Source organism: Vitis vinifera, chromosome 1 (assembly GCF_030704535.1).
Source record: "Vitis vinifera cultivar Pinot Noir 40024 chromosome 1, ASM3070453v1".
Classification (NCBI taxonomy): Eukaryota; Viridiplantae; Streptophyta; class Magnoliopsida; order Vitales; family Vitaceae; genus Vitis; species Vitis vinifera.
The window spans coordinates 1816430-1840539 of record NC_081805.1 but is presented as its reverse complement, the minus strand read 5'-3'; the positions used below and the strand labels follow the sequence as shown (position 1 = coordinate 1840539).

At 37.4% G+C, this 24110-nt stretch overlaps 1 protein-coding gene across 1 annotated transcript in view; it reads left to right on the top strand.

Annotated features, from left to right (window-relative positions):
- LOC100245596 (uncharacterized) overlaps positions 1-24110 on the top strand; it is a 44066-nt gene that overhangs the window by 2898 nt on the left and 17058 nt on the right. The window contains exons 2-7 of the mRNA XM_010650117.3: positions 147-873; positions 2418-8392; positions 9491-10992; positions 11593-11856; positions 16112-16332; positions 20703-20974. Of these exons, the coding sequence (XP_010648419.2) occupies positions 147-873; positions 2418-8392; positions 9491-10992; positions 11593-11856; positions 16112-16332; positions 20703-20974 (8961 nt within the window). The remainder of the gene's footprint in view (positions 1-146; positions 874-2417; positions 8393-9490; positions 10993-11592; positions 11857-16111; positions 16333-20702; positions 20975-24110) is intronic.

Below are 24110 nucleotides of genomic sequence, written 5' to 3'. Positions count from 1 at the left end.
GTGCTTTAGCATGATTCATACTTGTAATAGGTTGAATATCTTCTATTAACATTTGTAGAACTGTTTGTTATGCTATTTTCTCATATTCACACTTTTCTGGGTGCTCATCAAGTCCCTGACTCTGGATTGATGGTTTGCTCTTTTAGGGTGGGCTTCAACTCGGTGTACCATTTAACTGATTTGCCCTCTTTTGTCAGTGGTAAATATGTGGTATTATTTGATCCTCAGGGTGTTTACCTTCCAAATGTCTCCACAGCAAATCCAGGAAAGCGAATTGAATATGTTAGTTCGTCTGCTATCTCATTGTACAAAGACCAGTTTTTACCATATTGTGCCTTTGGCTGTGACATGAAACATCCTTTCTCTGGCACTTTATTCCGTTTCCCTTTGAGGAATGCTGATCAAGCAGCCATTAGTAAACTCTCAAGGCAAGCGTACTTGGAAGATGACATTTCTTCCATGTTTGTTCAGCTTTATGAGGAAGGGGTTTTCGCTCTACTTTTTCTTAAAAGTGTACTGTCAATTGAAATGTATACATGGGATGCCGGGGAACCTGATCCGAGAAAAATCTATTCCTGCACTGTCAGCTCAGCAAATGATGACACAGTTTTGCATCGCCAGGCACTTCTAAGATTGTCAAAGACAATAAGCTCGTTAAAGAGTGAGATGGATGCCTTCTCATTGGACTTCTTGAGTGAGGCAATAATTGGGAACCATTTGGAGAAGAGGATAGATACCTTTTACATAGTGCAGAAAATGGCATCTGCATCTAGTAAGATTGGTTCTTTTGCTGCTACTGCATCCAAAGAATATGATATTCACCTGTTGCCGTGGGCATCGGTTGCAGCATGCGTATCAAATGATTCTTCAAATGTAATTTACAATATTTTATATCTGCATATCTTTCAATATAACTATTTAGTTTCTGGGAGATGTTTAACTATAAATTACACTCACTAATTGGAACTTAGCATTTTCTTTTGTTACCATTTGTATGAACTCTGTGATTGATGTACAAGCTGCATACTCTCAGTACCTTTAGTAAATTGTCTTCTTTTATAGTTTTTGTTCTACCATGAGCAATAGCTTGTTTTTCTTTAAGATTACATCTTCATTAAATGGGAAAACTGCCAAATATATAACAAGGTCATAAGTGTGAATGTCTGTGTCCAACTTGCTTTTAAATGGCTGAGTAGGCAGCTCTCAGAAAAATAGAAATTTTTAGCATTATCATGGATGGGCCGGTAGGCATCTCTCATGGTAGAAAATGCCAAAAATAGTATGTTCTTGTTACATAGGATACAAACTGTTTTACTGGTTATTAGTGTGCCAGTTGTATATTGGAGCTTGAATGAGCACTGTCTTTCTATGACAAAGTAACCCAAACATTTAAATATGACTTCCTGGTAAATGTATTCAGTAAGAGTGGGCTTCCATTTCCCTTTTACTAATTGTGTCTGAAGGTTCTAGAGGACTCGTAAAGTATAGATGTAGCCCAGCTCTCCCTTCTTCCATTCATTATGTCGGCTGGACTCTTGTAGGATCATGTGTATCGAGGAACTTGTTTTTGTAGAAACTGAGGCATTAAATATCTTGTCTCCAATATGTGTTGACTGCTGACACTTTACTATTTCCTTAGTGTTCTGGGGAGTGATGACTGACCTTGGAGTGTCAAGCAATGCTACAAATTTGTTTTTGATCATTTGGGCGTATCTAGGGAAGGGTTTTCCTCTGTGATAATGGGGAAGTAAGGTGGGGTGGTTTCAAAATTTTGTTGTACATGTATTATTGGATGGAAAGCTTCCTTCCCATGTTCTACCTGTTTTTGAGAAATTATTGAGGAATTGGTAACTGAAATGCAACTAGTAAGTTGGATATATATATATTTTCTTTTGTTTTCTTCTTGTAAAAAAGTTTATCCGAGTAAAGCACATTTGACACCCTATTAGAAGGTTTTTACCATTTTTTCTCATTGATATTGTTTTGAAGTGTTTTTCCATGGAAATTTCTAGTTCTTGATATATGCTTCTTTAATTCTTTTGCACATAATTGTTTTATAAAGATAATTATTAATATCACGCCTTCTGATAAAAAAAAAAAAAATTCTGTATCAGGCCTAATTTCCCATCAAATTTGTGAAATGAACTATTGATAAATCACCATATGTACCAGTGTCTGGTTCGTTGCTTCTTCTTGTTCCTCATTTCAGGTTCTTGTTGAATTTTCTTCTGTGACTGTGGAACTTATTTCATAATTTCTTTAGTTTCATAATTATGTTGTCACATGTAAATTTTTATCCAACTACTCCTTAAAAAACCAAGGAACTGCTGATTTTAGTTAAATATTTCAATATATCATATTGTTCTTGACATTTTGAACCACATTATAGCCTCATCTTTGTGTAATATGGTTTACAGGACAATGTTCTGAAGCTTGGACGGGCATTTTGTTTTCTTCCATTGCCAGTAAGAACTGGAATGACAGTGCAAGTTAATGGTTACTTTGAGGTTTCCTCAAACCGTCGTGGCATTTGGTATGGAGATGACATGGACAGAAGTGGAAAAATTCGGTCTATGTGGAACAGGCTTCTATTAGAAGAAGTTGTGGCTCCTAGTTTTATACAGCTATTGCTTGGTGTCCAAAGATTGCTTGGTCCTGAAAAATTATACTATTCTTTATGGCCGAGTGGGTCTTTTGAAGAGCCATGGAGCTTACTGGTTGAGCATATATACAGAAACATTGGTAATGCTCCTGTCTTGTATTCAGAGCTTGAAGGAGGAAAATGGGTGGCACCAATTGAAGCTTTTCTTCATGATGAAGAGTTCAACAAAACTAAGGAACTCTCTGAGGCCCTTGTACAGCTGGGAATGCCCATTGTTCATTTGTCCAATCCCGTGTCTGCTATGCTCTTGAAATATGCTTCTGGCTTTCAGCAGAAAGTGGTTACCCCTGATACAGTGCGTCATTTCCTCAGGAAATGTAAAACTCTGGTTACGTTAGGTAAATACTACAAACTTATATTGTTGGAGTATTGTCTGGAAGACCTGATCGATGCTGATGTTGGTGTGCATGCATATAATCTGCCTTTGCTTCCTTTAGCTAGTGGTGAATTTGGATTATTTTCTGAAGCCTCAAAAGGGACTTCTTTTTTTATCTGCAATGATTTAGAATACTTGCTGCTTCAAAAAATATCTGACAGATTAATTGACCGGAATATTCCTGTCAATATAATAAGCAGGCTCTCAGCTATTGCGAAGTTTCAGAAGACGAATCTTATAGTTTTCAATGCTCATTACTTACTACATTTATTCCATCATTTGGTGCCTGCTGACTGGAAGTATAAAAGCAAAGTTCTTTGGGACCCGGAGTCTAATCATGATCATCCGACTCTATCATGGTTCATTCTTTTTTGGCAATATCTTAGAGATAGGTGTGAAAAGTTATCATTATTTGATGATTGGCCTATTTTTCCATCCAGTTCTGGGCATCTGTATAGGGCTTCAAGAGAATCAAAATTAATTAATGCAGAAAATATTTCTGATGAAATGCGAAATCTCCTTGTTAAGATTGGATGCAAGGTACTGAATAATAATTATAGAGTTGAACACCCAGATTTGTCTCAGTATGTATGTGATGCTAGTGGTGCAGGTGTTCTGGAATCAATTTTTGATGCTGTCTCTTCAAATGGAAACATCATGAAAACATTCCATAGCTTGGGAACAGGAGAGAGGGATCAGCTCCGCAGGTTTCTTCTTGATCCAAAATGGTATATTGGTGATCATATGGATGATTCTAGCATACGGAATTGCAAAAAGCTTCCTATTTACAAAGTACATGGTGTAGGATCTAACCAATTCTGCTTTTCTGATTTAGAAACTCCTCAGAAGTACTTGCCACCATTGGATATTCCCGAGTGCTTCATGGGGGGTGAGTTCATTATCAGCTCTTCAAATAGTGAGGAAGAGATTTTATCCAGATATTATGGAATTGAGCGAATGGGGAAGACACTTTTCTACAGGCTGCATGTGTTAAACAGAGTCAGGGAATTGCAACCTGTTGTTCGTGACAGCATCATGCTGTCTGTTTTGCAAGACCTTCCACAATTGTGTGTTGAAGACACATCTTTCAGAGAATGCTTGAGAAATTTGGAATTTGTCCCAACCCATGGTGGTGCTGTTCGGTGTCCTTCAATGCTATATGATCCTCGTAATGAAGAATTATATGCTTTACTAGAGGACTCTGATTGTTTCCCATGTGGTGTTTTTGAAGAGGCAGGCGTTTTGGACATGCTTCAAGGTTTGGGCCTTAGGACATCTATATCTCCAGAGACAGTCATACGGAGTGCTCGACAGGTGGAACAGCTAATGTGTGTGGATCAACAAAAGGCATATTCAAGAGGTGAAGTGCTTCTTTCCTACCTAGAAGTAAATGCAATGAAGTGGCTACCTGGTCCACCACATGATGACCAAGGAACTGTGAATAGAATCTTTTCACGAGCTGCCACTGCATTTAGGCCTCGCAATGTGAAATCTGACATTGAGAAGTTCTGGAATGATCTCCGGATGATCTGCTGGTGCCCAGTTTTAGTTTCTGCTCCATATGAAACCATACCATGGCCTGTGGTGTCATCCATGGTTGCCCCTCCAAAACTTGTAAGGTTACAGACGGACTTGTGGCTTGTTTCAGCAAGCATGAGAATCCTGGCTAGGGAATGCTCTTCAACAGCTTTATCATGTCAGCTTGGGTGGTCTTCCCCACCAGGAGGAAGTGCAATTGCTGCCCAGCTACTTGAGCTTGGAAAAAATAATGAGGTTGTGAATGATCAGGTGCTTCGACAGGAATTAGCCTTAGCAATGCCAAGGATATACTCTATACTGATGGGCATGATTGGTTCAGATGAGATGGACATTGTAAGGGCTGTTCTAGAAGGGTGTCGATGGATTTGGGTGGGAGATGGATTTGCAACTGCTGATGAGGTTGTCCTTGATGGTCCCCTTCATTTGGCTCCTTATATACGTGTTATACCTGTTGATTTAGCAGTTTTCAAGGAATTATTTTTGAAACTTGGAATTCGAGAGTTCGTGAAGCCTGATGATTATGCTAACATTTTAGGTATAATGTTTACTAGGAAAGGTTCCACTCCCCTTGATGCACAGGAAATCAGGGCAGCTTTGCTGATTGTGCAGCATCTGGCTGAAGTTCAGTTTCATGAACATAAAGCTAAGATCTACTTACCAGATGTGTCAGGAAGACTACTTCCTGTCAGTGAGTTAGTTTATAATGATGCTCCCTGGTTGCTTGGTTCAGAAGATGTTGATAATTCATTTGGCAGTGCATCTACTGTGGCATTTAATGCAAAGGGAACAATTCAAAAATTTGTTCATGGGAACATATCTAATGACGTTGCAGAGAAGCTTGGTGTCTGCTCACTTCGAAGGACATTGCTTGCTGAGAGTGCTGATTCGATGAATTTGAGTTTATCTGGAGCTGCTGAAGCTTTTGGACAGCATGAAGCTTTGACCACCAGACTTAAGCATATTCTTGAAATGTATGCAGATGGACCTGGGATTCTCTTTGAGCTGGTGCAAAATGCGGAGGATGCAGGAGCTTCGGAGGTGATCTTTCTCTTGGATAAAACCCAGTATGGGACTTCTTCCATCCTCTCTCCTGAAATGGCAGATTGGCAAGGCCCTGCTTTGTACTGTTTCAATGACTCTGTTTTCAGTCCACAAGATCTTTATGCAATCTCGCGGATTGGTCAAGAAAGCAAGCTAGAGAAGCCATTTGCTATTGGAAGATTTGGGCTGGGATTTAATTGTGTTTATCATTTTACAGACATACCAACTTTTGTTTCTGGGGAAAATATTGTTATGTTTGATCCTCATGCCTGTAATTTGCCTGGAATCTCTCCATCCCACCCTGGTTTAAGAATTAGATATGTTGGGAGAAGGATTCTGGAACAATTTCCAGATCAGTTCTCTCCATTCCTACACTTTGGCTGTGACTTGCAGAATCCCTTTCCTGGCACACTCTTTCGTTTTCCCCTCAGGAGTGCAAGTGTTGCTTCTCGAAGCCAAATAAAGAAAGAAGGCTATGCACCTGAAGATGTCATGTCTCTCTTTGCTTCTTTTTCTGAGGTTGTTTCAGAGGCTTTACTTTTCGTCCGTAATGTGAAAACCATCTCCATTTTTGTTAAGGAAGAAACTGGTTGTGAAATGCAACTCATACATCGTGTTCATAAACATTGCATTAGTGAACCTGACATTGAACCCAATTCTCTACATATGTTCAGCATTTTTAATGGAAATCAGCACAGTGGAATGGATAAGGATCAGTTTCTAAAAAAATTGAGTAAATCAGTTGATAAGAATTTGCCATGGAAATGTCAGAAGATTGTGATGACAGAGCAAAGTTCGTCAAAAAATATGTCACACTTTTGGATAACCAGTGAATGTTTAGGTGTTGGGCAAGTTAAGAACTCTGCACCCTCGAAGTCTCATAATTTAATTCCTTGGGCTTGTGTTGCTGCATATTTACACTCCGTCAAGGTTGATAGGGAATCGAGTGATATTCCGCATACTGAGAGAACTTGTGAAACTATTTCTGATGTCTTTGAAGTTCCTGCTTCTTCTATTCAAGATAGAAAGAATTTTGAGGGCCGTGCATTCTGCTTTTTACCACTGCCGATCAGTACTGGTCTTCCAGCACATGTTAATGCATATTTTGAATTGTCATCAAATCGAAGGGATATCTGGTTTGGCAATGACATGGCAGGGGGTGGAAAAAAACGCTCGGAATGGAACATTTACCTGCTTGAAGATGTTGCTGCCCCTGCTTATGGTCATTTGCTTGAGAAAATTGCATTGGAACTTGGTCCATGTGATTTGTTCTTTTCATTTTGGCCAACTAGCATTGGAATAGAACCTTGGGCATCAATGGTGCAGAAACTCTATAATTTTATTGCTGATTCTGGTCTTTCTGTATTGTATACAAAAGCTAGAGGGGGCCAGTGGATTTCCGCCAAACAAGCTGTTTTTCCTGATTTTACTTTCAGTAAGGCACATGAGCTTGTAGAAGTATTATCTGATGCTGGTCTACCTCTCGTGTCTCTTTCTAAGCCACTTGTCGAGAGGTTTATGGAGTTTTGTCCATCATTGCGTTTCCTGACACCTCAGTTGCTGAGAACTCTGTTGATTCGGCGGAAACGTGGATTTAGGGACAGGAATGCAATGATATTGACACTTGAATATTGCTTACTTGACTTGAAAATGCCAGTTCGATCTGATAGTTTGTATGGTTTACCTTTGGTACCCCTTGCCAATGGTTTATTTACAGCATTTGACAAGATGGGAGTGGGTGAAAGGATTTATATTGCACGTGGAGATGAGTATGGTCTTCTTAAGGATTCAATTCCACATCAACTTGTAGACTCTGGAATTCCGGAAGGAATTCATATGAAGCTATGTGATATTGCCCAAACAGAAGACTTAAATATTTCTTTTCTGACATGCTATTTGCTTGAAAAACTTTTCCTAAGATTACTCCCAGCAGAGTGGCAGCATGCCAAACAGGTAATTTGGAACCCTGGTCATCAAGGCCAACCAAGTTTAGAATGGTTAAGGCTGCTATGGAGTTATTTGAAGTCATGTTGTGATGATCTCTCAGAATTTTCGAAGTGGCCTATTTTACCAGTTGGGAATAATTATCTCTTGAAGCTGGTTGAAAATTCAAATGTGATAAAAGATGATGGGTGGAGTGAGAACATGTGTTCTTTGTTATTGAAAGTAGGATGCCTATTTTTGAGGAATGACCTGCCTATAGAGCATCCACAGTTGAAAAATTATGTGCAGCTGCCAACAGCAACTGGCATTTTGAATGCCTTACTGGCACTTGCTCGTAATCCGGAGAATGTTCAGAAACTTTTCTGTGATGCATCAGAAGGGGAGCTTCATGAACTCAGGAGTTTTATTCTTCAGTCAAAGTGGTTCTCTGAAGGTCAGATGGATGACACACATATTGATGTCATCAAACACCTTCCCATGTTTGAATCGTTCAGAAGTAGAAAACTAGTATGTTTGAGTAAACCCACTAAATTGCTTAAACCAAATGGTGTGTCTGAAGATCTTTTGAATGATGACTTTGTACGCACGGATTCAGAAAAAGAAAGAATCATTCTGAGAAGGTATTTAGAGGTTAAGGAACCTTCAAGGGCAGAATTCTACAAAGATTATGTAGTCACTTGCATGCCAGAATTTCTTTCACAGCAGGGAGCACTTTCAGCCATTTTACATGATGTGAAACTTTTGATTGAAGAAGATACCTCAATTAAACTTACACTTTCCATCACACCCTTTGTTTTGGCTGCCAATGGGTCATGGCAACAACCATCCAGGTATATGAATTTTCATTCTGGTCCTAATCCTTAATGTTTAATCCATAATAGATCATCATTGAAGGTGGCAATGGCATAGAATGGATTGGTTTCAGGTTGGGTCAAACATAGCGGACACATGGTGCAACACATTTATTAAATGTTTGGAGAACTGAATCTTAACTCAACCTCTAATTCTTGGGTCAACTGAACCCGAAGTTTAACTCATTTTTACCCCCTTTTTCTTGGGTAGTTTAATTGTTGCTGTAGTACTAATTGTTATTGTGGTAGAAATGGTATTGGAATGTGAAATAGGTTATGGGAGTAAGTAAACAAATCAAATTTATTCTTTTACTCTGTGCTGAAGCTACTTATACATTTACATGAAAAGTATATATTTTCTATTCTGTGCGCTAATGCTACTCATAAATTTACATTAAAAGTATATATCTTCTATATGAAAATTTAGAACTAAATTAGTAAAAGTAGTTACAATTTTATAATATGCCCTGTTTGCATTTTAAGGTTTGTTGTATCTGCTCCATCCTTTGCAGTTGTGCAAGTCCTGTTATCTCATCAGTAGTACTAAGATGAAGCAATACAACAAAAAATGGGGTGGAATTGGAGGTGTCCCAAATTTATCCTTCTTACCAAGGGGCTATCACAACCCACTGCATTTGGCCCTTTGATTTGAATGCAACCTGTTTATAAGTGGGTCCTCCTTTTCAATTCTAAGCCAAATATAGAATTGGTTGGGTTTTTCTACAGGTTGGTTTAGATTTTCACCACTGTTAGTTCTGATCCACTCGGATAAAATTAATTTATGCAATCATGATCTACTTAATTAGTGCAGTCTCTCAAAGTTTTTGGATTCAAGTTTTTAATCAGTTTCAGGATTAGGGCTTTCAACTGGAATTGTTAGAAATGTGAAAAATTGTCCTGGTTTACTGTGTATCTAATTTCAAAATTTGTTGGTTGAATGCATTACTTTATTGTGATTTAAAAAAAGACGTGCCTTTTTCCCTCATAATTTGGAGGGCAGCAACAAACAATAGTGCAAAAATTCATAACAATGTCACTAACAGAATGTTTAAGCCCTTACTCTACTGTTCTTGGCAGGCTATATGATCCTCGAGTTCCCGAATTGCAAGACATGCTTCACAGAGAAGTTTTCTTCCCCTCTGACAAGTTCTCAGATCCTGAAACTTTGGAGACTTTAGTTAGCCTTGGCCTTAGACAAAGCTTGGGTTTTACTGGTTTACTTGATTTTGCTAGGTCAGTTTCTATTTTTCATGATTTGAGGGACTCAAAAACACTGGCTCAGGGGAGGAGGTTGCTCACCTGTTTAGATGCTGTAGCATTGAAGCTCTCAACTGAGAACGGAGAAGGTGATTGCAATAGGTGTGAGAATGCCACATTAGGTCAGAACAGCAGTGTTGATGATGGCAATGTCGAGTGTGTTGACCCTCCAAAAGAATATAAAGATGATCTAGTAATCAATCCATTTGTAGGCAACTTGATTGATGATAAGCTAGAGGAAGAATTTTGGTCAGAGATGAAAGCCATTGCTTGGTGCCCTATTTTTTCTGAACCCCCTATACAAGGACTTCCATGGTTAATATCCAGTAATCAAGTAGCAGCACCAAGTATGGTGAGACCCAAATCACAGATGTGGATGGTTTCAGCTGCAATGCATCTGCTAGATGGCGAATTTTCCTCTATATACCTGCAACGTAAACTGGGTTGGATGGATCAGCTGGATACAGATGTTTTATCTACTCAATTAATTGAGCTCTCCAAATCCTATAGCCAGCTTAAGTTACAGTCTGTGGTGAAACCTGTTTTTGATGCTGAACTGCAAAAGGGAATTCCATCACTTTACTCAAAATTGCAAGAATATGTTGGCACAGATGATTTCATGGTGCTAAAATCTGCATTGGATGGTATTCCTTGGGTTTGGATTGGAGATGATTTTGTATACCCAAACGCACTTGCATTTGACTCACCAGTGAAATTTACTCCGTGCTTGTATGTTGTACCATCTGAGTTATCAGAATTCAGAGATTTGCTTTTGGCATTAGGAGTGAAACTTAGTTTTGACATTTTGGACTATTTTCTTGTTCTGCAACGCTTGCAGAATGATGTGAAAGGTTTCCCATTGACAACTGATCAGTTAAGTTTTGTTCATTGCATCCTGGAAGCTGTTGCCGACTGTTGTTCAGACAAGCCATTATTTGAGGCTTCTAATACACCACTATTGCTTCCAGATTCTTCTGGAGTTCTGATATGTGCAGGAGATCTTGTGTATAATGATGCACCATGGATGGAGAACAATGCTCTCGTTGGTAAACATTTTGTGCATCCAAGTATCAGCAATGATTTGGCAAATAGGTTGGGTGTTCAGTCACTTCGCTGCCTTTCTTTAGTCGATGAAGAAATGACTAAAGATTTACCATGCATGGACTATGGAAAAATAAGTGAGCTTCTGGTGTCATATGGGGACCGTGATTTTTTGTTGTTTGACCTTCTTGAGTTGGCAGATTGCTGCAAAGCAAAGAAGTTACACCTGATCTTTGACAAGAGGGAACATCCTCGCCAGTCCTTGCTGCAGCACAATCTTGGTAAGACCAATTCCCGAACTTGTTATTGCATTAGATGAACCACTGGTGGAATAATGGTTCCTTAAAGAAACTGGAAAATTTAGAAGTGTTGGGCTTTAATCTACATTGTTCTTTTGCTACTTCTACCCTAATGTAAGAAAACTTTAGTTTTGGCCATGAGACCAATGGTTCATGTATTATGATCAACCATATCAATGGCATGGTTCCATCATTAAAAAGGTAAAATAAACTTGTGATAGGCATGCAACTGAGCTGCATCTCCTGTTCCAGTCAGTGAAAAGGTGGAACAAACTTCTCAAGAACTGCTACAACTGAGTGGAATAAATTGGATGTTATGCTTATGAACCCAGTTTTATTTTCATAATTTTCAGTTCTATGTCAAGTTGTACTTTCATCTTATTATGCCCTTGAGGCCTGGCTTTGGTGGTAAAGGGGTGGGTTTATGGGAAGTTATAAGTTCCAGGCTCAATGGGGACAAAAAAAAAAAATAGAAGGAAAAATGCGAAAAACATTACCTATATATATAAAAGGGTATTTTTGTCTTATTATCTTTTTATTGCAGTTGGAGCTTTATCCTAAATCTATTTTATTTATTTCTAGGGGAATTTCAGGGGCCTGCCCTTGTAGCCATCATGGAGGGGGCCAGCTTGAGTAGGGAGGAAGTAAGTAGTCTCCAACTTCTTCCTCCATGGAGACTACGGGGTGATACTCTTAACTATGGCTTGGGACTGCTTAGCTGTTATTCCATATCTGATCTCCCATCCATTGTTTCTGGTGGCTACTTTTACATTTTTGATCCTCATGGTTTGGCGCTTCCTGGATCTTCAAGTCATGGGCCTACAGCAAAAGTGTTCTCATTGATTGGTATTTTTTTAACTGATATACCATGCATGCATTAGGAATTTCCACTACTTCACTTTCAGAGAGGTTCTTTTCATTTGCTTTTGTTAAGATGGTTTTTCCTCTTGCATCTTTTGATGTTGTGGTTGTAGCTGTAGTTCAAGAACAATATCACAAAAACGTATTACATTATTTGCAAGATGGGTGCGGAGTACTTGGAATAGATGTTTTTTGATGCTAGGCGTTTGTCAATATGTTAGAGCAGAGAGGCAACATTTTTGCCTTTCTGCTCATACTACTGACATTATGGTGATACTGTCAACATGCTATATTCTTACATAATATTATGATGCTATGCCTTTTATTAGATTTAACAACCACTGACATTATGTTTTCTATTGTAGTGTCTGTACGTAGTAAAATTCTTTTATGCTTTTCATATTTTTGAAAGAAATTTAAGCTAGTTTGAAACTCTAGCTAGGTTTTAGGTATTGTTCTTGCAGGGAAATTGTGCCTTTGTAAATGGTTAATGTTGAATCACAGTAGTTTAGAGTAATATGAAGATTTGTAAGGACCATTATGTGAAACTGAAAGGAAGTGAAACCATGGTTAATGTTGTTATAGATATTGCTGCTCCCCCAAGTCCAATTTATTTAAGAACCCATCCTTTTCAAGTCGCTCTAAGTAAATCAAGTGTCGCGTGAAAAAGCTGCTTGCTCAAGGGTAGACCCAACATAAGAGAATGATAAAAATTTGCACTTGTTTATTGCCTATGAAAAAGAAAAAAAAATTGCACATGTTTGTTCTTCCTGAGGACTGTTTGGTCTACTATCTTTTTGTCACCTATAAAATAATATTTATACTGTTTCTGGCAGTAGGAAGAAAAACTTAAATCACTGCAGCTATATTTTATTGAACTGAATTACAAACCAATTTATGGACTTAGTATTATCTAACTCCTTTATTTTAGCAAAACAGAAACAGCCTAAAAAGTAGGTGATTAATTTGAATTAATCTCTAACTACTCTAACAAGTCAAATTAACTCAAATATCCAAAACTGTTTGGATCGTTTGAATTAATTCAAACCTCTTCAACTAATTCGGATAATCTCAATTATCTGAAAGAATCTTCAACTCTCCCCCTCAAGCTGGGACAAAAATATTAAGTAGTCCCAGTTTGTCTTGTAACTTCTCAAATGCTGGTCTTGTGAGAGCCTTTGTCAGCAGATTGGCTGCTTGCTGTGCAAATGGAATGTATGTTATGCAGATGGTTCCTTCTTCAAGCTTCTCTTTGATGAAATGATGGTTTACTTCAACGTGCTTCATTCGGTCATGATGAACTGGGTTATGAGATATGTTTATGGCAGCTTTGTTATCACAGTAAATCTTCATTGGCTGATGTGATGTGACTTTTAACTCTTCCAGCAACAGTTTTAATCAAAGTAACTTGCATATACCTTGAGAAACAGCTCTATACTCAACTTCCGCATTGCTTCTAGCCATGGCATTTTGTTTTTTGCTCCTCCAAGTTACCAAGTTCCCCCATACAAAGGTACAATATCCAAAAGTTGATCGCCTATTGTCCACTGAAGCTGCCCAATCAGCATCCATATATTTTAAAATTCGGTACTGTTCTTGCTTCATTTTTCTCGAAGTATAGACCTTTCCCTACCGTCCCATTGAGATATTTTAGAATTCGGTACACAGCCTTCATATGTTCCTCATATGGTGTATACATGAATTGGCTTACCACACTAACTGCAAACGCAATATTATGAGATATGTTTCAAATTCAGATCCATTGGAGTACCAATTGGTTTGCACCCCATCATTCCGGTTTCCTTTAAAAGATCTAAGATATACTTTCTTTGAGAAACAGATATACCTTACTGATTTCTGGCCACTTCCATATTGAGAAAGTACCTCATTGATTCGAGGTCTTTTGTCTCAATTCCCTTGCCAATTTCTCCTTTAAATCTTCCATTTCCCGTTTGTCATCTTCTTGTAGGAGATTAAATTGAATTAATCTCTAACTACTCTATGGATAAAACAAATTTAAAAAACAATTCAAATTAACTCAAAATATCCAAAATTGTTTGGATAGTTTGAATTAATTCAAACCTCTTCAACTAATTCAGATAATCTCAATTATTTGAAAGAATCTTCAACATATACTTATGAGTTCACAAAATTATCTAGGGTAAATATAGTTTTATTTATTTTGTGTTTAATTTTGGCCATATTTTGTTCAGTAGCTTTATTATCATTTGAGAATAATAGACAATGGTATGTGTCTAATGATAAATTTTCTACAACAAAATATCTTAATCATAATATTCTATGAAGAAATGTTGCAGGTAACTTTTGATAGACTTGGGTGGAGGGGTGGGGTTTTTTTATTTTTTTTATTTTTATTTTAAAAAAAATCAGAATAAACCTTTCATTTCATGCAATTGCACAAACGAACACAAAAGAAGGATGGGTTATCCTTCTTAAAATGCCCAAAAGAAGAGAGGACTATAGAGAGTAGAGACTAGGACTATTGCTTAAGGACATAAAAACATCCTGTCAACAATTTTTTTTTTTATATTTATAAACTATATTTATTTTAACATAAATATATATTTTAAAATAATAATTTGTTAAAATGGGGTGGTGGAGTAGATAGGTATGGGAAATTCTTGAACCTGCCCTGCCCCACCCGAATATGAGTTTGGGACAAGGATGAGAAGGCATTAGATAATTGGGACAGATTTGGAATAGTGGTGACCTGCCCCAATCCTATCCTGTTGACATCTCTAGTTGGTCCTCTTTTGTGTGAATTTGGTAGTACAAGCTGAATTCTTGATCTGGCTGTCGAAATTTAAATTGGTAGGTTTACACCAAGCTTAGGGGATAAAATTAATTTGAAATTGGGTATTGCATAGTCCTTCATTTGGATTGTGTTTTCTTTGACCATATCTTGTTTAAAATAGGATTTCTATGGCAGGCTTGTATAGGATCTGCGACCATACATATTTGTACAATCATTCTCTAAAAGTCATCTTAAAAAACTGTAATTTTCTTGGTAAAGAGTCAATTATTCTTTTCTTTAAAGTTTTGTCCATCTCTTATCATTAGATGTTTTGCCTTTCAGGAACCGATAAAGTAGGCTCATTTCTATGGTTTAGAGTTTAATGTGATGTAACCACTAAGTCTCCACTACAACTTAATGGGGCTCTATTGTGCTCTTGATGCTAAATCACTCAAGGACAAAATCTTGAATTTTCATTTAGCTTTTTTTTTTCTCCCAAAATTTGAGATTCTACCTGAATGAGATGTTCTACAAAGAGGAAAGTACCAAGGTGATGAGAATTCCAATTTCTAGAATGTAATGGATTTGGGTGGGCTCATAAAAAAATCGATTTGGGTGGGCTCCTGGTTCCTTTTGAGTAATGTTCAACTATTATCATGAGGACTTAATGAAGAATTCTATGATAACTCTTATCCCTTACAATGATCTGTGTTCTTTAACTACCTATTAGGATGAATTATGCTTAGGATATGGAAGATGTCCAATAATGGAAGTGTTTGAAAGTGCATTTTAAGATTCTTCTCAAACCATGTGGTTTTATGTATGGAGTTGGTCAATGATTTTGTTATGTGTCATGGGTTTATTAGATTTGGGAAGACAGTTTCTTCTGTTTTGCTTGGTGCCTATGACACATTTGTGAATTCAAAGTAAACTCCTACTCCTTTATTAGATTAAGATGGAGAAAGATAAATTTCATAAATTTGGGATTCCTGATCTAGAAATGTTTAAGAACTGAGCTTGGCTTTTACATAAGTTGGATTATATTGGGCATTTCCTTGGTTACGCTGTGGATTCTCAAGCCCAGTTGGTTCAACTGGAACTTCAATCCTGAGCTAAGACATTTCCTGCCCCTTTCTTTTCTTAATAATTCTTATGGAATTGCCGAGTAGACTGCTTCAGAAATTGAAATGGGTTGATGAACTGGAGGATTTGAATAACAGGTTACAAACCTTTTCTTACCTATCAAAGGAAAAAAAGAAAAAAACAGGTTGCAAACCTTTTCTTGCTTTCATTTTCTTGATCACACATTTGCCATTCAGATGTCTTCTCTATGCGGCTTGTAGAAGGTTACTCCTGTCTAAAGCCTACTCTCTTTTGCAGTTTTAGCCTTCCTGTTTTCTGGATGATCAATTTTCTAATTGAAATTCTATGGTCAGTGTCTTCTGTCATTAATACTGCAGAACTGAATCTTTGCTGCTGTTTCAGGTACTAATTTGACTGAGCGATTTTGTGATCAATTTAATCCTATGCTAATTGGTCAAAACATGCCATGGTCATCATCAGATTGTACTGTTATGCGCATGCCTCTATCAACAGAATGCATGAAAGGTGGACTTGAGTTTGGGCTACAAAGAGTGAAGCAGATTTTTGACAGATTTTTGGAGCATGCATCTAGAGTACTTCTATCCTTGAAGTCAGTTTTGCAGGTATTATTAGTCTTAAGTGATTCTTACCATATCTAATGGTTTTCTTTCATGCTGCCATTGCTTTCAATCCTTACCGCTTGAAAAATATATCTATTTTTATTAGAAACAAAAGATGTAGTTATTATGGTTAAAAAAACAAGAGAAGGATGAGAAGTCCTCCCTGCAATTACGAAAACATGATCAAAATATGATTGAATTCCTCCACTGTACAAGGAATCTATACAAAAGGTTTAGACTACAAAGCAATATTCAAAGATGTCATCTCCGCTAGTCCTGACTGAGCTCCTCTCAATCATGTCTAAACGCTTTTGAGCTACACATCGAATGCTAATTGAGTTGAATAACACTAAGAGAAATCCCTTTAAAAGCCTCAGTGTCGAAAGAGGAATGGAAGTGAAGTAAATCCCACCTCTCTAATGTCCTCCACTTATTTGCAAAAATTCTAGCATTTCTCTCTTGCCACACAATGCATAGTAACATGAGATAAGCAATTTGCTAAAGGGTCTTGCCTCTAATGGAGCTCCCAAACCCCCATATAAAATGATCATCATATCATATATACTCATGGGTGGCACTCAATCAATCCTAACTTGTCTAAATAGACTGTGTCAGAGCCCCTGAGTTACCACATGAAAAATATTTCCCATGCTTTTTACATGTTAGGAGACAAGTGAGGACAAAATGGGGCAGCACTCAACACTACTTGACTATTAGTGAACCAACCAATCTATTTCTGTATCACAATAAAAATAGTACCCATAACTCTCTCCTTCAAGGTGGGACAGAGATATTAAGCATGCCTAGCTTGAGGTTTTGAATGAATGTCTCAGTGGTTCCTCTAAACTTTTGAGGACCCTTGACCTTGTATGTGGAATAGAATCTTATTGCTTTTGACTATGTCCATAGCAAAATGGCAATCAATTTGCTTGCTCCTGGTATGGAAAATCTAATTTATTCATATCATTAAATAACATCATTTATAAAACGTGAAAGATTGAATTGTGTTTAGCTTCATAGATATTGGGTTTTAGCAGTTAAATTTCTGAATCAGGGATAAGGTAAGATGCTTAGGAATATTTGTCTATTCGGAATGCTAGCCTTAACCTAATTTAACACTAATCAAGTGTCCTCAGATACTAGCCAAATTTAAACTAGGAGTGGTGATGAGCTATGCCATTGCATAATCTACCACACATAACATCTTTTCCATCACTATCCATCTAGTTTATGGAGAGACTTATGGGTGGTGGTATTTATCTCTCCTTTTTTTCTTTGCTATATGGAAGCCTTTTTATAGTTGGTAGGAACCATCCACTCCCTTCTTTACTAAAAATAATTTACTTTTATAACCCTATTTCTTCACTTGTGGCAATTTCATCGAAGTCTTTTCAAAAAAAGATTGGCAAAATTATTGGATTGCCACCAACAAGATCGGAGAAATAATTTCCCAAATATAGTAGTATAGATAATACGGTATATCATAGTGCACCATATTGTAAAACTATCATCACAGGACATTCTTTTTGCAGATTGACTTAATGAAGATCATGATTTATTGCTGCATAGGCATATACACGAGGAGTTGGTACCAATGTATGCCTAATTGCTCCTTTTATAATTCCTCAAACCACATTTTAGTTGCCAACTAATATTTAGCCAACTTAGTGGATGACTATTTGTTAAGGGTAATTAGCATGATCCTCCTAACACTAAGGTCATGTTTGGTTGACTAGATATAACATGAGATAAAATAAGAGATGAGATAATATATTATATCCCATATTTGGTTGGCAATAGGACATGATAAGTTATCCTATCACTAATCAAATTCCATGTTCAACCAAACATGGAGTAGGATAAGTGGTATGATATATTATTCAATCTTTTTTTTGTCTTCTCTACATGAGATAGGATACTTCTAAGTTGAGATATGGGATATAAATATCCCATGAATCATAAATTTATTTTTCTCATATGTTTTCTTGTTTTTTTTTTTCAATTTTTTTATTACCCATTTTGAAAAGCAAAAAATTTTGATGAAAAATTACTTTAGGAAAAATCACTTTCCACCCCATCTATTGAATCATAACTTAGTTACTGTACTCATTCCCTACTGTGATGCATTTTCTAGGTCAAAACTCCCCCCACCCTTTTCCAATTGTTTTCCACAAGCCCCCACCAAACACTACATCCACCCCCCATCACCACCACTGCCACTTCTTTAGCACACAACCAAGCCTTCATCTCTCCAAATTTCCCCTTGATTATTTGCCTATGAGATTATTCTGCCCTACGTTCCACCTTAACTATCATTTTTCAACATAAGTCCTGACCCCTAGCCACCTAACCTGCCTCTCATGTTAGAGCTCTCCACCACAACTTTACTGTGAACGACATTTTTCCGACTACAAATTCAAACCACCCTGTAACCAATCTGCCATCTGTTCTGACTAGAATTCTGGCCTACTGCAACTATTGAGTATTGAATATAAGCAATGTCCTTGTCAATTGCTAAGAAGCCCCCACAAGCATCCCTCACTTGCTTAAGCAGTTTGCTAGCCTATAAGAGAACTGGTAGGCTCATCGACATTGCCCAAGATCCTTCAAATGAATCTCACTATCTAAGCACAACTCTGCTAGACCCTATGTGTCTAAGAACACGGGTTTGCAATTGAACCAAACCATCTCATGCCCTCATTGCTTCTGGTTTAGACACAACCTCTGAAGTAAACAGAGAACCACCTCACAACCCCCATTTAACTTGCAAAATATCTGTAGGCCACATCCTAAGCTTGGAAAGTTCTAGTGATGGATCTTGGAAACAGCCCCATGGACTCACAAGACAACATTCCAGGATTTCCATATTCTATGCACCTCATTCACTCTCAACTCTACCCACACTAAGTTCCTGGCATGATTTGGCAGTTTGTGAACCATTTCTGCATAGGATGCTTCCTTCAAAACCCTTGCCTTACCACTAATTAAGGGCCCCTTTGCTGCTTTTCTTCCTTCAACTCTGACCCCCACTAGCTTCTCTTGTAATGAACGATAACTCTCAAGCAGTGGATTATGGTCACCAAAAAAATCCATTCCAACTGGTCGAAACCTTTAGGAATAACCCTAGAAAATATTTTCACATCTTCTAAAAACACCGATATCACTAATAATATCTAGCTTCATTTTGTCTTTCTCCAATCTCCACTTTGTACCAATGCTCAACATCCTTTGGCTCTTTAAGGAAAGTTTTGCCATCTTTCCAGCTGCTTGTAGTAAAACAAACAGTCCAAAATCCATATGAGACTCTCCAAATCCCTCCCTTCTAATCTACCCTTAACCACTTTAGTAGAATCTTGAGCGACTTGGAATCTTTGACAATCCAACCATTTCTGGGCTCCACCCATTTCTTTCCCTCTAGAAAGCTTAGGAGGTGATGAGATTGATGTATCCTTCCTAGTATTAATAATGATGAAATGATAAAAATATTTCGCTTCTGTATTTGATAGTGATCAAAAGAAAAGAGGCATTCACAATACTTGACTATCTATGGCAGAAGTGGAGCAGCTCATATCTGTTATGGTTAGAGATTTCACCAGATGACATTCAGTAAGACAATGAACAATTATGTGCTTGGTTCATTCGCTAGATTTCTTGTATATGATGCATATATTTGGAAAAAAATCTTCTGGGTATTCTTTTGGAGTAAGTCATTAGTATCACCTTCATGCGGGCAACCAACTAGGCCAATGATTTTCACCTTTGAGAGATCTTTTTGAAGAAAAGAAAGAATGTTGTGTTTGTGATTGGCAATCTAAGAATGGAGGTAGGATTTTACAGGAGAAATTAATGATACTTCTTTATATTAATCGGTGGGAGGGGATAACTGGATGACATTGGTTTATTGGTTCAAAGTTGATTAGAGTTTTAGAACAAAAAAATGAAATTTGTAACAATCCTATGTGGAAATGGCATTCAAACTCATCATAAGTGCATTTCTTATTTTGAAAGATAAAGCACCCTAATAGGGAGGGTTGAGAACTGTATTTCTTTTGTCAAAGGAAGTTTTTTCTTTTCTTTGTGTTAAAATTTGAGAATCGTGTTTTTATTGATGAGGGTGGCTGTCTTTTAGGTTTGTTAGATCACAAACCTTTTCCATGCACCCCATGCTTTGGGTATAATTACACTTGCACTTATGATTTACCATGGATAATGGCATCTAACTTATAGTTCTAACTACTTTTGGAAAAGGTTTTTTTTATTTAAATTCTTAGATGTGGCAAGTATCTCCCTATAACTCATTGCTAATATATGATCAATAAATGCTTATAAATTTGTGATCCACATGAAGCTTTTAAAATTCTTTTATTTTTCAGGTGTCACTATCAACATGGGAGGAAGGAAACCCACAACCTAGCCAGGATTATTCTGTTGGTGTTGATTCATCAGCTGCTATCATAAGAAACCCTTTTTCAGAAAAGAAGTGGAGAAAATTTCAAATATCAAGGTTGTTTAGTAGCTCAAATGCTGCAATTAAATTACATGTCATAGATGTGAACATGTACCAAGGAAGAACTAGAGTTGTTGATCGGTGGCTCATTGTGCTTAGCTTGGGTTCTGGGCAAACAAGAAATATGGCTCTTGATAGGTATGTTGACAAATGGAATCTGTCTAGGTAGCTCTTCTTTAGTTTTGTCACTATATTTTAGAAGGTGAAACCCACAGCCTTATTCATTTCGTTGTTATTATATCTTCAAAGAGCCCAAAGAATTTTCTTTAAGTTTATTTTCATTTTTAGCGGGGACATCTTGGGATGGATCAACTGTAGTTCCTACAGAATGCAAAATAGATGATTATCAGTAAAAAAGTAAACAATGGCAATTGTATAAATATCTGTAAGTAAATGAAAATGTGTGCATGAGTTTGTGTGGATAGTTAAGTTGGATTATGTTCCATATGTATAACATTTGAATCTCAGTCTTGTCTTAATCGTGCTCCATGCTCATGGTTTGTTTGTTTTTTTTTTAAGTTATTTATTTATTTTTTTGGGAATCTCATGGAAGCCTGGAGCTGTTTCTTACAATAGACTATAGGGTTTGTGTAGAAATGGTTACTTTGGATTAAATTCCATATCTTTGATATCCAATTCGCACTGTTGGTTAATGGTACTCATAGTTTTTTTCCAAGTTCTGTGGCTTGACATAAGGAGATCATCTTTCTCCCCGTCACTTATATTATGGAAGCCTTTAGCTTTCTTCCAATATATCATAAGGCTTGGCTGGAAATTGCTAAGTTGGATTAAATTCTATATCTTTAACATTCTATTCTTAGTGTTGATGGATGGTCATCTGATTTTTTTCCGACTCCCATGGCTAAAGATAGGAAGAGCCTCATTCTCCCGTTCCTTTCACTTCTGTACTGGAAACTCTGCATTCGTACTTCCAAAGGCTTAGGAGGGTGGGTTCATTAGTGGCTTTAAGGTGGTTGCAGGGATGGAGAGCTTGCATCTGCCTTTCATGATGATTCTCCCCCTACCTATGAGACAGAAAATGATTATTTACCATCTTTGAGATGGATCCTCTTCTGCTTTGAGGGGGTTTCTGGTTTTAAAATTAATTTTGGTAAGAGTGAGGTCATTCAAGTGGATTTTCTGGTGAATTAGGATTTGTTGGCTTCTATCTTTTGTTGTACAGTTTCGCTTATTTGGGTTTTCCATTGATTGCCCCTTTTAGATCTGTGTCGATTTGAGATACATTTGTGCAAGGGTTTCACAAAAGGCTCATTCGGTGGAAAAATCAATATGTACCTAAAGGAAAAGGACCCATGTTAATTAAAAGCACCATTTGTTACTTATTAATATACTTCATGTCCTCTTTTATTTTTTTATTTTTATGAGTTTCATGTCTTCTTTCATCCGCCCTTAACGATTATGCTTGAGAAGATCTAGAGGAAGGACCTTCTAGGAAGGGGAGGGGTCTTGTACTCTCATGGGCTTGAAAAGAAAATGCATCTTGTGAATTAGTCAATAGGTTGTTTTGTTAAGAAAAGAGGTGAATTAGGTTCCAAGAGTCTCTCTCATTACTTAACAAGGCCCTATTTGGGAAGTGGTTGTGAAGGTTTGCAATTAAGTAGGAGACCTGGGTGGTAAGATCATTTTTGGTAAGTTTCAGGATGTGGGAGGGGATTGGGTTTCTAGGAGGGGCGCTGACAGCATAAGCCTTAAAAGGGTTATATTTTGAAAGGGGGAAAAAGGAATTAAGATTTCCTAAGGTGACTCTATCAAGGGCATCTAGGTAGTTTTGTAGTTTTTGTTTGTTAGAAGTCAAATTTAATAGTTATTGTGATTTAAGTTCTAATGGAGTTTAGAAAATTGTCTTTTGTGGAATTAAACTTCTCTGTCCTAAAATTTTTTTAGTTTTCTTTGAATTCCATTAATTTGAGTCTTAAGAAAAGAATCAGAGTCTTAATAGTGTTGAGCTTTTCTAAAGCCTACAAATAAAGCTATTTAATGTAAACCAAGTAATACTTGTTTTTGGATCTTTTCACCCATTATTGTGGAGACTCCATTATCTCTTCCTCTATGTGAGACTCCTAGAAAGCCCTACAAATTTAAGGTTGCCTTTTATAAATATTTTTCCATTGTGATTACCCTAATTCCTCTTTCCTTTCTTTAAATCCTAGAAAAGTGAAGCCTTACATATTTGATTGTAGGTCACCATAATAGGGTTGTCCTAGAGGACAGTTTGTTGTTGTTTATTTTGATGATATTCTATTGAGGAAAAAATGCATTAGGAGAGATTTTATGGAGGGAGATGAACTCGTAGAGTTATCTCTGTTCTTGAGCAGTTAGCTTGAGTTATCCAGGTTGACAATGGGCATGATGAAGTGCAAAGTTGAAAAGTTTGAAGTGGAGAAAAAGTCTTTTCAGGTAAAGTTTGAAGGATCGAATGGTGGAACTTGGGTATCAGTAACAGAAAGGAGCCGAGGTTTTGTTGTATCAGTAGGATTTGGAAAGGAGGAGTTGGATTGGTTGACGAAGCATTTGAAGAAAGTTGTGGAGTTGGAGGCTTCTAGGGGATTCATACGAAAGATTAGGAGCAAGACTAAGACTCATTTGATGGAGATTTGTTTCAATAATAGAGTGCGTTTCATGAAAATCACAGAGATTGCTACAAAAAGGAAACCTTTACTTCTTGTCATTCCCGAGGGTGTTAAAGGCAATGGGTGGGAAGACCTTAGGAAGGCGATTCTTTCAGTGCAAGACTATTCTGATCAAGTCGGAGGAGATTCAAAGGAGACGTTTGGAGATACTCAGATGAGTAAGGGCATATATAGAGGTGGTCGGTCATACGCAGAAGTGGTTGCAGAGGATGGATTTAGGACTGGAGTTCCGTTGTTAGCTGGAAAATGGGCCAGAGCTGTAATATGCGAATGCAAAGAAAAAGTCTAAGACTGGACTCACGAAGGCAAAGCCATTGCGAGGATGATGGGTGTGAAAGGAATGGTGTCTATAAATCCCATTTCCGCTTTCAAGGGGTGTTTCTTTGTGAGTTCAGCAAGGAGAGCGGAATGGTTCCAAGAGCAGGAAAGACTTTTAGTGAAAGGAAGGTCTGTTCTTCTAAGAAGATGGTCGCCAAGAGAAAATATAATTATTCTCGGAAAATTCAGAAAGGGTTGGTTAGAATTGAAAGGTCTTCCTTTTCACTTGTGGGATGAAGACCAGCTGAAATTCATTTTGAAGAAGTGGGAGAGGGTAATGAAGGTGGCAAGGGAAGCTGTTGGAC